We start from the raw sequence: 13,652 nt of genomic DNA on the forward strand, positions 1-13,652 counted from the left end.
AGAGGCGGGGTACACCCTGGACTGGACATTCCAAAAACATGCTAGGTTAATTGGCGACTCCAAATTGTCCATAGGTATGAATGTGAGTGTGAATGGTTGTTTGTCTATATGTGCCCTGTGATTGGCTGGCGACCAGTCCAGGGTGTACCCCGCCTCTCGCCCGAAGACAGCTGGGATGGGCTCCAGCACCCCCGCGACCCTTGTGAGGAAAAAGCGGTAGAAAATGAATGAATGAATGAAGTTGACATGAAACTTTGATGAAAAAATCGGTCGGAATTTGATCAAAAGTGAAAAAAAAAGCACACAAAATATTTTTTTTCAGCTGAATCCGATCGAGTAAGATATCTTCGTTCAGCTAACCTGATGCTCCTGGACGAGGTTGCAGCTAACCTCGGAAAGTTCGCTCTTCGTTTTTTTTTTTTTTTCCGACAGACTTAATACCAGATGGAAAGAAAATGAGGGGATATTTGAGACATTTGGAATCCCTCTTTAAAAGCCATATCACTTCAGCCACTCGTATAGCGGCAACACCCAAAGCACTATCACCTCACACCTTTGGAAGAAGCAGCTTTTATTCGGCGAAGGAAGCGATTAGGGGATTTAACGCTTTGGAGGTAAAAAAGTGTGTTTGTGCGCCACTGGGGATTAAAGTCATAGCAAACTGGTAATAAGAACTGACAAGAGGGGGAAATTAGAAAGCTGCACGCCGCCAATTGCCACCGCCACCGCCACCGCCACGCCGTGCAATGCGCCGTTTCGCTAGTGTGCCGTCATCACCGTCTGCAAGGAATAAATTCGGAAAAAATACGAATATTTAAGTCAAATTAATGAGACTTGGGCTTGTGGACTTTCTTTGTTCGGAGGTATCATTTGCTAACATGATTACCTAATATGACCATACAATGGCGGTGAAAAAAAAAATACAATATTCATCTGTAACGGTTGAACTGAATATTGCCATTAAGCACGATCTTGAAAGTAATCAGTAAAGTTCAAATCAGAAAAATATTATTGATTACGATGTTTTGTTAACAAAAATCCGACAATGCTGAAGAATTTTTTTGCAGGAGGTCGTTACTCAGTATAACAGTCTGACTCACGGTCATCACTGTCATCTTGAAAAGAGTGCTAAAATCATCACACTGCAGCTTAACACTCAAAAGGTAGCAAATAAATATCGGATACTATTTTAACGGCGTTTCATTACGACCAGAGGAACCCAAAGGGAGGCTCATCTGGCTACTAAATTACCCAATTTTAATCTACATTTATTTAAAATAAAAAAAAAGCACATTCGTACGATTTTCATCCAAATATAAAAACCTTTTATTTAGTTCCTTTTTTTTTTTTTTTTTTTACAATTTTCAGCAAAAATATCATACAATTCCAGCTTCATTGTATACTTTGTTAAATATCTAAATAAACTTTTGCACTCGCAACGTCAGTAGAAAATGACAAAGATTTTTTTTCACTTCTGGCCGTACAAAAAAACAAAACGTACACTTGGCTACATGTGGATTGGTCACATGATGACACAAAAAATAAGGATTCATTCTTATTTTTCATAGCTTTGCTTTATCATTAAGGGGGAATTTAGTTAAAATAATTAGAAAGAAGAATGACATGTGTCGTCTAACCCTCTCTAGAATTAGCACCGGTTGAACAATATGCAACATGTTGTGGCTAATTTGGACTTAATAAGACCTCTTTTTGAGTTTCCACCAGGGATTTTTCCCTGGAAGTGATGAAAAGGGCCCAAAAGTGCATATTACGCTCCCAAATCCCCGCTACCCCCGTAAAACCCATTCACATTTAAGGATCACAAGAAGAACCACAGAACCAAAACAAAAAGAGAGAACAGCAAATACAAATAAAGAAAAAAAAATCCCTTTCCTATAAATATATTTTGGACTGAACAGGTAGGGAAGATAAATCAACGACAACATCCCTCGGAAAAGGTCAAAAGGCTGTGGTTTGTGATGAAGCAAACTACTTTTACTCACTCATTTCAGTCTTGGAGTTGAGTGGTGCCTTCAGGGTCCTTCGCAAAGTCACTAGAGGCATCTCCTGTGTTCTGGGTATTCTTCCAACACAAACACACATGTACACACATATCTAAAATGTTCAACAAGGCACTAAGACTTCATTCAAGTTTATCACAAGTGCATAAAAGTTGCCACAGGACGCCAACCGGCCCCCGGGGGGAGCTACATGGGCGGCATGTCTCGTTTTTTGATAATGAGCCCCTGCTTGCACTCTATGCTAAGAGTGATGTCAGTTTTGAGGGCACAGGCTAGCCTCACGCCAAATGGAGCTGGGGTTGGGACCGCCGCCCATTTTTCGAGCCCCCGCGTTTGTCCCCCCTTTCAGCAAACAGGGGAGCAGCAAAATATATTCTATATAAGTGGTGATAGCAGCTTGAAAAAGTACTTTTTCTGAAAAATGAAAGTAAAAAAAAATAGAAAAGCGGAGAGGAAAGTGACGGACAGCAGATTAGATCAAGTAGGGGGCAAAGGTCGGTGGGGGCGCATCAATCCACCTGGTAATTTTCAGAGTGGTTCTGCCTGGCTTCACCCAGGTGTCACAACCATTTTGGCTCAGCGACAAAGAACAGGCGACACCACCCGATCTCCCGTTACGCCACCCGCCCCCAAGCCACCGGAGGGGGTTGGTTGTCGGGGGTGGTGAGACATGAGAGGATTTGAGAGGTGGAAGACATGGAGATAAACTGGAGGTGTTCAAATAAGGAACTTGGCGGTGAAGAAAGGCTGCAAATAAGGCGAGAGGGGAAACAGTCAGGGAAATCGGAGTGAGGAATGTCGGGTACATTCAGGGAATAAATCCCATCCATCAAACTTCCCACTCGTGGGAACCAGACGAGGAAGCAGCTCAGTCGGCACCCTGGTGGTTGAAGCTCTCCAGCACGGTGCTGTTGGTTTTGTCGAAGAGCCACCGCTGGCTGGGGGAGGCGGGGTCACATGTGTTCATGAAGATGCGGCGCTCGCTAGCGTTGCTGTCGATGCAGCTGTTGCTAACGGGATGATACAAGCTCTTATCCTAGCGGATGGAAACAGGAAGAAAGGACAGGATGCGGTTATAGTGTAGTACAGTAATCCCTCATTTATCACTTTTAATTAGTTCAGTAATCCCTCATTTATCACTTTTAATCCAGTGATAAGTGAATTTCAGTGAAGTAGGATTCCTTATTTATTTTAGAAGTTAAACCAAAACCTTGATAGCAGGGGCCACATTGGGTTAAAGTATTTGGGGGTGTGGGGGTGTCTATATATCGGTGGCATACAAGTAGACCGACATACTTGCTCACGGTGCAACGAAAACAAAAACACAACACATCCATCACAATTTAACGCATCACATAAATCACATAAATCATAAATCACATAAATAACTGTTAAAAACAGTTATTTCAAAATGCCCGCAAGGCATGCTGGGTAGTCCAGCTGCTGCAGCAATTTGAATTATGAAAAATGAAACATCGGCGATCAAGAGTATGTTTAAGTCCTCCTTGTTTACTTATCTCACGACTTCTTCCACCGAATTGGCAATCTGACAAAATTGTGACAAACACCACAAAATGTTGAAGTACCACATGTTACCCAGCATGCCTTGCTGCGAGAATATATGGGTGTTTTGTTGGCATAGGTATTGCAGGTACATATTTGTTATCGTGTGTGCTGACGTTTTGTGTTGTTTGGAATCCTAACATATTGTTTCTGTTGCTGCTGTATTGTCCAAAATACTTTTTAATTTCTCATAAACGCGACACTTCCTGTCACTGTACAATGGACAAATATTGCTTACTTTCCGGTAGCGCCACAGCTGGTTGCCCTTCATGCCGTGACAGTCGTACAACGTGACGGGGCTGTTGTGGGAGATGGCGTCAAAGCAAACCTTCTTTGTGTGCATGGGGTCGCCCACGCGGATGTCCTCCCTCCAGCCGAACGTGAACACCTGCAAGTGTGTTTAACGTTATATCAGTTATATAGTTATATAGTTATATAGTTATATAGTTATATAGTTATATAGTTATATAGTTATATAGTTATATAGTTATATAGTTATATAGTTCTTATGAAATATTATGATTAAATTATTCTTCCATTTACAAGTAATTAAAAAGAGAGCGTCACAGTTCCTTTAATTAAATGACTGATTGGAGTAGATTTTTTTTGGAATGGGAAAAACAATATGAATATGTATCAAAATATATTGATATATGTGCCATTCTCTTAAATAAGGGGTGTTCAAGATGCAACCCGAGGACCATTTGCGGCCCGCAGATGTTTTGTTGGGCTGCAGCACATACTAAAAATATGATTTAACAAGAAAACAAAAGACAAAATATTGTGAGAATTTTTTTTTTTGAAGAATAATGTAATAGGATTGGGAAAAATTACGTAATTTTAGTAGCATAATGTTAAAGTGTATTACAGGAAAAAATATTTTGGGACTAAAGCCATAATTATGAGAAAAAAAATTAACTAGTAAAACAATTAATAATAATAATAAAAAACAACAGGAGAAAAAATACTGTAATTTTACCAGAATAAAGTAAAAAAAAAAATCTAAACGGAGAGAGGTAGCAATTTTATAAGAATAAAGTTGTAATGTTATGAGGAAAAATTCAATTTATTAGCATAGAGCTGAAATATAAAAAATATATATTTATTGTTTTAAGTCCTAATATTATTAAATATATATTTATTATATATATTTATTAAATATCTATTTATATATAAGATAATATTATTATTATATATATATTATTCATATAATATTAAAATAAAGTTGTACTTTTTGAAAAATAGGTTGACGGAAAATTCCCAAAATCCTATTTTGGGAATAAAATCAAAATATTATCACAACAAATTCATACTATTAAGAGAAGAATATTTATGAAGATTATTGAAGAATAAAGTTGAAATATTTGGGGAAAAAAAGAGCAGCAAAAATGTGGAAAAAAAGAGTGAAATCCACAGCAATAAAAGTCCATTTCACTTCTATCACAAAGCTGATATGCTTATTACTTCCTACAAAACATCAAAGTGGCCCTTGCATCCATTCATTCATCATGTCTCCCTCGCTGGAAAAAGTTGAGACACTTCTGTCTCAAAGCTTTCCCTGAGCGACCTTCTCCAATTTTTAAACAAACAAAAAAAAACACCAACAAAAAACACAACAAGGACGGCTGCCAGACGGCCCTCCTGTGATTTGCGGCCAATCCATTCCTCGGTGGCGCAATAACAAAAGATGACGACTGTGACATAGATTAAATAACAATGCATCTGCAGTTTAAAGCAATTAAAGTGTCAGAGCTGCCGGTTGCGGCGTTTGAGGAGTGGAGACAGAAAGTGACGTAAAATCCATTAGGGCTGTATTCTAAACTGGTGATAACACATCTCGGCCGTGACGTGCGGGCAACAAATACACTCCTTGAGGACTCTGTAAAGTTAATAAAGTGTGTGTTTAGCGCTAGGAACACAATTACCTGAGGGGTAATTTACTGCATCAACAACAGAACAATGGATCAACAATGCCTTTGGAACACACCTTGGGAAAGTCCACCACAATCACGAACAAAACACACATTATTGAAGCTATTTCACTTCTTTTCCTATTATTTCTCTCCTCATCTATTTAATAGTACATTTTTGAATTTTTCATTTTTTTGTATTTGTGGTGAATGAATCGCAACAAACAAAAAAATATTACACAACTTTTGGAACTTGGGTTGGTATGGCATGAAAATAATAAGAAAGTAAAAAGGTTACTGCCTACTGTAGAAATGTAAATAAATAACTAGTTACGTGTAATTAACAGGAATTCCTAACTTTCCCTGTTCTTACGTATAACAAATGAGGAATTTATTTGCGTACTCACCTGTCCGTTGCTCCACCTCACCTCCCCCCGTGCCTTGACGCAATTTTCCAGACGTACGGGATTGCCCGACACAAAATGTTTCGTCTCCATGCACATGCCGCTGCCCTCGTTCCGTATCTACCACACAAAACACGCATAGAAGTTATACATCAGGAAGTGGATCATTTCCTGTTCATTCAGCTTACTTACCTCCCCCCATGCAGCGGCGGGAGGCTCCACAGGTGGGTAGTGTTTGGGCAGATCCCAGGCCACCTCATTCATGAACCACTTGAAGCTCTTGCAGTTCAGGCTGCTCCTCAGCTCCTTCTGCGCCGTCATGTCACCTGCAGACAGGTGGCGGTACTCGGGGCGCCGCTGGTAGATGTATTCGGCGTACTCGTCCATCCATACCTCCGCCACTCGCTTCAGGTTCTGGAATCAGAAAAAAATGAGACTTTTTAGTTTTTGGTTGAGCGAAATTTGGGTGTCATCAAAAAATCGATGAAAGTGCTAACTTTGTTAGCCTGGGGAACCTCACTCCAATTTCCACCAGTTCATTTTCATTCATTCATTCATTTTCTACCGCTTTTTCCTCACGAGGGTGCTGGAGCCTATCCCAGCTGTCTTCGGGCGAGAGGCGGGGTACACCCTGGACCGGTCGCCAGCCAATCACAGGGCACATATAGACACATATAGCCATTCACACTCACATTCATACCTATGGACAATTTGGAGTCGGCAATTAACCGAGCATGTTTTTGGAATGTGGGAGGAAACCGGAGTCCACACATGTAAACTCCACACAGAGATGGCCGAGGGTGGAATTGAACTCAGGTCCCCTAGCTGTGAGGCCTGCGTGCTAACCACTCTACCGCCGTGCAGCCCCACACCACACTTTTATCCTGCACAGTTAAACTGGGCCATCTTAGCCATTGCTATTTTTTAAAATAGAATACTGCCGACTTCCAGTGGTGTTGATGTTCGCAATTCAGAGTGTCTGTGAATGCACCTTGAATTAGTATGGTAGGAAGTGTTATTTCGAAAAATGAGTTGCAGATACATACAATATATGGTGTAGGAATTTAGCACTGCTATTGAACGCTGGTCTCCTAGCTGTGAGGTCTGCGCGCTAACCACTAGACCACCGTGCCGCCCCCCCCAGTTCATTTTGTTATACTTAAACTTTTTTTCCCCAATTAGACACAAAAACTACACTTCAAATGTTTTGGTAACATTTGCTCTAAGTGAAAGGAATGGGGCAAAAAAATACTCGCAGGTGGATACACAAGCACCAAATGACTCCTACAGCAAACTTTTTTTTCAGTTCTGACAATTGCAAGCATCAAAGACCCACGCAAGAGCAATAGCAATAGTAAAGCATTCATCCAGTCAGGGTAGTCGAATCAAAATAAAGAAAGAAGAAAAGTCAGCCTTGGAGCCTGGGGATAGTGATGAGAACACAGGTTGAGTGAGTGAGTGAGCGAGTCTCGCATGGAAGAATACAAATCCTCTGGCCTTGGAAGGTACAGATGTGAAAAAGGGGTAAAAAAAAAAAAAAAACTCCCGTCATTCACACACACACTTCAGCATGGTTCACTGCCTGCAGCTCAACTGGCGGCGAAGTCTCCCCATTCAGCGCTGCCATCACTCTCCGTCACTGATTACATTCCAGAAGGTGGCAAGGTGGATCTCTTGACCCGCACAAACGCTGGATTATCTGTCTGGAGGGTCTTGGCTTCTATAACTACAGTATGTGCCGTGTGGAAGAACTTGGCCTGCTGCCTTTGATGACCTCTCAAATGATGGACACCAGTGGATGTGTCGACATTTTCAAGCAAAACAATGCATGTTGTTGTTGTCTTTTTAGGTTTTAGAGCTTGAATGTCAACAAGACAAGAACAGCGTTATGTTTGGCGTGGGAAGATTTTCAGCAAGAGACTCACCCTGGCCAAGCTGACCCCTCCGGGAACTTTGTAAGGGACGTACTTCCTGTAGATGTGTCCCACTCTGGAGCAGGGGATGTCCTCCATACGACCCCCACACATCCACACCTGCACGAAGAAACATACTTTTAAACATTAAATACTGGATATATAAATAATAAAAATAGAAATCATATTTTTATTTTGCTTGTTAATATTTATTTGATTTAAATTATTATAAATAATAATAATAATAATAATACATTTTATTTCAAAGCGCCTTTCAGGACACCCAAAGTCACGGGACAGAAGATATAAAAAACACCAATATAAAATACAAGATAAAAGAGAATATATATATATATATAATTTATTTATATATATATATAAAATTATCTTAAATAAATAATATATATAATATAAATAATATTATAAATAACATTCAGTTATATTAGAATAATGTACCATAATATTATAATAATAAAATATAATCAAAAATATATTAAATCGGCCGCACAACTAGGAGAACCGAGTTCGATTCCACCCTCGGCCATCTCTGTGTGGAGTTTGCATGTTTCCGGTTTCCTCCCACATTCCAAAAACATGCTAGGTTAATTAGCGACTCCAAATTGTCCATAGGTATGAATGTGAGTGTGAATGGTTGTTTGACTATATGTGCCCTGTGATTGGCTGGCGACCAGTCCAGGATGTACCCTGCCTCTCGCCCTAAGACAGCTGGGGTAGGCTCCAGCACCCTTGTGCCCCTTGTAAGGATAAGCGGTACAAAAATGAATGAATGAATGTTAATATTTCTTTTATTTAAATTATTATGAATAATATTATAAATAAAATTCAGTAATATTAGAATAATGTACCATAATATTATAATATAAAAAATATATATCACAGATAAAATTATTCAAACTTTTTTCTTCAAAATGTACAGAGATTTAAATGTAATTAATAACCTTTGAAAACGACACTATATACACGTCCTATATTTGGGTTCCTGTCCACATGTACACCATTCGCCATAAAGACATCCTGTAAGTTCATATAAACAGCCAGCAGAGAGTGGAGCAAATTTGACAACGGGGACATTCAATTTCTATTCCCAACAAACAAACGTCCAGCAGGGGACAAACAACATTTGCTTTTTTTTGCGCCGCAGCATCCGTCCCATCACATCAGACTCCCCAAGGGTGGCCTTTGTGCTTGATTAAGTGAGATGACACAAGCTCTGCTCTTTCAAAGCACAATTCAATTACTGTGACAGGACACTCAGCTCACAGAGGATGATGAGGGGGGGCGAGGAGGGGAGGGGCTTCTTAGCATGCTGACCAAGTGGCCGTTGCTTAAAGAATAATTCATGTTGAAAACACCAAACAAAAGCACAAATCTAATAAGTCGTTTTTGAGCATGATTGATGCGGAGTCTCCTGTGCAACTCGGTTTGTTTGGCTTTGACGTCAACGAGAGCCGAAACATTCATGGGGAATATCTTACAGTCACAATCTTGGGGGACCATGACTGGGTTTCTTTCTAGGGAGGTACCCATAAAATGCTTACATATGCTTTTAGATGGATAAGAAGGGTGGAGCCGCTGACAGATGTCAATAGAAATATATATTATTCATATTTATGTTGTTTGCTGCACAGTTAAGACAGTTAAGACTCCAGTATACAGTATTGGATTTTTCCTGTATTTTTTTAAATCTTCTCTCTAAAAACAAACTCCAGGCTGGTACTGGTGGATGGTGGTTCTATATTCATTTTGGGCTTTTAATTCGGTGTTGGGACGGCACGGCGGTCGAGTGGTTAGCGCGCAGACCTCACAGCTAGGAGACCAGGGTTCAATTCCACCCTCGGCCATCTCTGTGTGGAGTTTGCATGTTCTCCCCGTGCATGCGTGGGTTTTCTCCGGGTATTCCGGTTTCCTCCCACATTCCAAAAACATGCTAGGTTAATTGGCGACTCCAAATTGTCCATAGGTATGAATGTGAGTGTGAATGGTTGTTTGTCTATATGTGCCCTGTGATTGACTGGCGACCAGTCCAGGGTGTACCCCGCCTCTCGCCCAAAGACAGCTGTGATAGGCTCCAGCACCCCCACGACCCTCGTGGGGAAAAAGTGGTAGAAAATGAATGAAAGAATGAATGAATGAATTTGGTGTTGTTACTTTCTTAGTTTTACCAAATTTACCAAAGACTTTCGCCGACAGCGAGGCTCTTGCGTTTAAGAGACGGACTGTCAAGTGGTTGCTAGTCTTGTCTCTACAATCGATCTAAGGATTTATGGCTGATTCTTATCGATCCAGGATGCAGCTTCATCTCTCGTTTGTCAAACTGGATCTATAAACTCTGTTCATTTTTCCATTACATAATTTTATCCTTTATTTTTAAACCCCATCTCCACCCTAAACACATGTATATGTATGTCCCCGATGGGTGCAGGCAACCAATGCGGGGACTTAGGGGGCGACCTGTTTTGATGAGTATCACCTGTCGAAGGGCAATAACATTAATTTAACAGGTGTACAGATTTTAACATAATATGAAAAACATTTTTCTATACATAATTTCATTCAAACACAACACATAAACACATGTACAAATAGGCAACCATGCCAATGATTTAAAAAACAGTTTTATGACATTTTTTTTTTAAATATGTATAAAAAAATCAGTAAATCCTCAACATCTTTTATAGAAAGAGGAGGTTGGGAGGAAAAAAAACCCAAGCTGAAACTGAGCTGAGGGCGGAAATGGGATCTAATATGTCTGATGAAGTTCAAACGGACCGAAACGTTACCTAAATAAACTAATAATTTTATTTTTCCCCCATTAGAAAATAAATTCAACACACAAAGTGAACACACCATGAGTAATTGTCAATGTAACGTAACAGAACCGATCACCATTATTTCTTTACCTTGAAGGATATCTCATACTGTTCTCCTCCCCAGATCTCCAGACCCGTATCATACCCGCCAAGCTCCCAGAACCACTTCCTGTCTGTAGCGAACAGCCCTCCTGCCATCACCGGAGACCTGCAAGATGGTAAACATTTGCTGACACTCTTAAACCACTGTGCCACGGTCGTCTTAAGTGACAGGATGTCCGCCTAAAGCAAACAGCTTAAAATAACTGAAACTAGGAAGCGACTACATCCAACTTCTGGGACTACATTTGACTGATATTGTGGTTTATTGTGGTTTATTGTGGTTAATCGGTTCCAGACCCGACAGTGATAAGTGACTTTGTTATATTTTTCTTAGCAATTACAGCATACAAAACCTATTTATGACCTGCTAAATATTATTTTTTACATTATTAGAGCCCTCTCAACATGAACTAACAACCCTACAGTCACTTTTACACTCATATAACCCAATACGGTACTTTGTTATATATTTTCTTTTAGCAATTACAGCATACAAAACCTGTTTATGACCTGCTAAATATTTTTTTTACATTATTATAGCCCTCTCAACATGAACTAACACCCCTACAGTCACTTTTACACTCATATAACCCAATATGGTACCATAATAAGAATAAATAAGCCATTTAATAACATGGATAAGACTCATGCTTGTGTGTGCTGCTACAAATGTGTTCCCTCAGGGAGATGAGTGGAAGTGGTTTTCATGATCGGGATATGAACTGATATTTTTATGCTGAATGATCGCTAGTTGCAGTTTAGTTATTCACTTCCTGTATTCCATAAGATTTTTTAATACATAATACATTTATACGGTAATATGACAATATGGTGATGTAGCTATTAAGATTTTTTTCATCGTCTTCATAAATATAATAATCAGTTTAGTTATAATAATAAACAGAGATAAACATAACAAAATAAGTTCAAGACTCTTTTGTTAGGAAGTATTTTGTTTGAGGGATCATCGCCTCATGGGGCGCTAAGACAAAACAAAACACATCTATCAGGCTTTAACCGGAATCCTGTTTGTGAAGCACATCGTTTTAAAAATAGCTGAAATGAAACCATTACTACACTCAGCATGCGGTCACATTTGAGGAAAATTTTAAGCGATTAATTGGACGACATTCCTCACTGGGATAATAGTAGGTATCGTGGCCTCGTGGTACTGGAAGATAAGAAAAACGAAGGGATACATATAAAAAAAAAAGAAAAAGGAGCTGCATAATGGTCGGAATCAATCCTCATTTTTTGAATTAGTCTTCTCTTCTTGCCCGACGAGATGACCTTCATCAGTTCAAATCCAATTTGAGTCGCAAAGATTTTCATTTTCATTCTGATTGACATTGACGCTGTAGGAAAAAAAAAAAATCCATTCGTGTATATACATATACACACTGTATATGTATATACTGTATGTGTGTGTTTTATTTCTCATGTTACTGTCTCTACACTTCTTTCTCTATCATTTCCACCTTACAGCATTCACAGACTGAATCACAGAATGGGCCAATAAAACCAAATCTACTCTTAAACGCACAAAATTCCATCACTGTGAGAAAAAGGAATGTTCGATTGTGGCACAATCTCCCAAACCAGGGGTCTCAAACACGCGGCCCGCGGGCCAAGACACTACTTTGAGGCCCCCGCCTTTATATGAAAGTTTAATGTTAGTGCGGCCCGCGCAATTTTGATATGGATGCTGTATGGTATCATGTACCCAGAAAAAATTATTACGTTTGATTCATGTTCATGTTAAAGGTTAAATAACTGTTAATAGTTATCCTCCCTATCCGTGTGGAAGTGGTAAGTTTTTTGCTATTTAAGTTTAAAGGAAATAACTTGAAGGCTACCGTTTAGGTCGCTAGCTCTCTAGTTTGCGAGTTGGCATGTGTCTCAAGACCCTGCAGTTGCACAATATGTTGTAAATAAAAAGAGTATAAATGTGACTATAGTCGTGTTTTGTCATGTCTACAGGGCTCTAATAATGCTTTGTTCATTTGAATCTGAAAAAAATAATTTGTCTACCCACCAACTATATGTGGTTTCTTAATTTTTAATTATTTGCCGTTTTATTATTATTATTATATTTATTTATTACTGATTGATTGATTTTCTTTATTATTGATCTTATTTTGTGTAGAAAAATAAAAAGTAAGATATTTGAGAACAGTGGAATGTTTTATCAGAGCTTTTCTTGTAGAAAATCAGAACCAAAGCAATGTTTATTAATTTTTCTGTTTTTAATAAATGCGTTTTTTTTTGGAAAACGCAGCCTCGCCCAGACCCTAGCTCCAGTGGCCCCCAGGTAAATAAATTGAGTTTGAGACCCCTGTCCCAAACTAAACATGTCCAAACGGCCACCTGAAACAGATGACGTAAAAACTTAACAAGTCTTATGAAGCGTGAATGGGAAGCTTAGTTTAGCAGAGCATGCTAGTGCGGCTCAGGCTGTATGAGTGTGTTTACACCTTGTTGTGTTTTAATGCTTGTTAATGCAAACAAGTATTTTACCATGCCAAGTTCTGATTGAAATAAGAACATTCTTGCTCTTGATCTTCCGTTAATACCGAAGGACCGACCGGAAGTGTCAATAACATCAATAAATGAGCGCAACTCACTCAAAGGGCTCGCTGGGGTCGTCCTTCTTCAGCTCCTGGGGGATGGGGATGCGTTTGTAGTACATTTCCCAATCAAACGCGCCACGCATGGCGTCGCCCGCCTGCGTCTCGTATCCAAAGTTGTCGTGGTCGATGACATCGATCATCGGGCAGACGATAGTCTTTCTGTTCTGGGCGATTCGGTCTGAGAAGCAGAGTGTGCAAATTTCAGATTGAATACCACATACAACATATATTCTGGCTTTAGGAGTACTACCACACAGCCTGGACGTATAGAATGGAAA

General features: G+C 39.5%; 1 protein-coding gene across 4 annotated transcripts in view; it reads right to left on the reverse strand.

The window, feature by feature from the left end:
- Positions 1 to 237: 237 nt before the first annotated feature.
- Positions 238 to 13,652, reverse strand: part of LOC131137988 (polypeptide N-acetylgalactosaminyltransferase 10) — a 119,518-nt gene continuing 106,103 nt past the window's right edge. The window contains exons 8-14 of one of the 4 annotated variants that reach the window (XM_058086507.1): positions 13,369 to 13,552; positions 10,733 to 10,850; positions 7,824 to 7,931; positions 6,091 to 6,312; positions 5,902 to 6,018; positions 3,823 to 3,972; positions 238 to 3,057 (exon numbers count right to left, since the gene is read on the reverse strand). In XM_058086507.1, coding sequence (XP_057942490.1) covers positions 2,890 to 3,057; positions 3,823 to 3,972; positions 5,902 to 6,018; positions 6,091 to 6,312; positions 7,824 to 7,931; positions 10,733 to 10,850; positions 13,369 to 13,552 — 1,067 coding nt within the window. In that variant the 3' untranslated portion in view covers positions 238 to 2,889. The remainder of the gene's footprint in view (positions 3,058 to 3,822; positions 3,973 to 5,901; positions 6,019 to 6,090; positions 6,313 to 7,823; positions 7,932 to 10,732; positions 10,851 to 13,368; positions 13,553 to 13,652) is intronic. The other 3 variants (XM_058086510.1, XM_058086511.1, XM_058086508.1) reach the window with 3 other exon arrangements.

This window comes from Doryrhamphus excisus, chromosome 11 (genome assembly GCF_030265055.1).
Source record: "Doryrhamphus excisus isolate RoL2022-K1 chromosome 11, RoL_Dexc_1.0, whole genome shotgun sequence".
NCBI lineage: Eukaryota > Metazoa > Chordata > Actinopteri > Syngnathiformes > Syngnathidae > Doryrhamphus > Doryrhamphus excisus.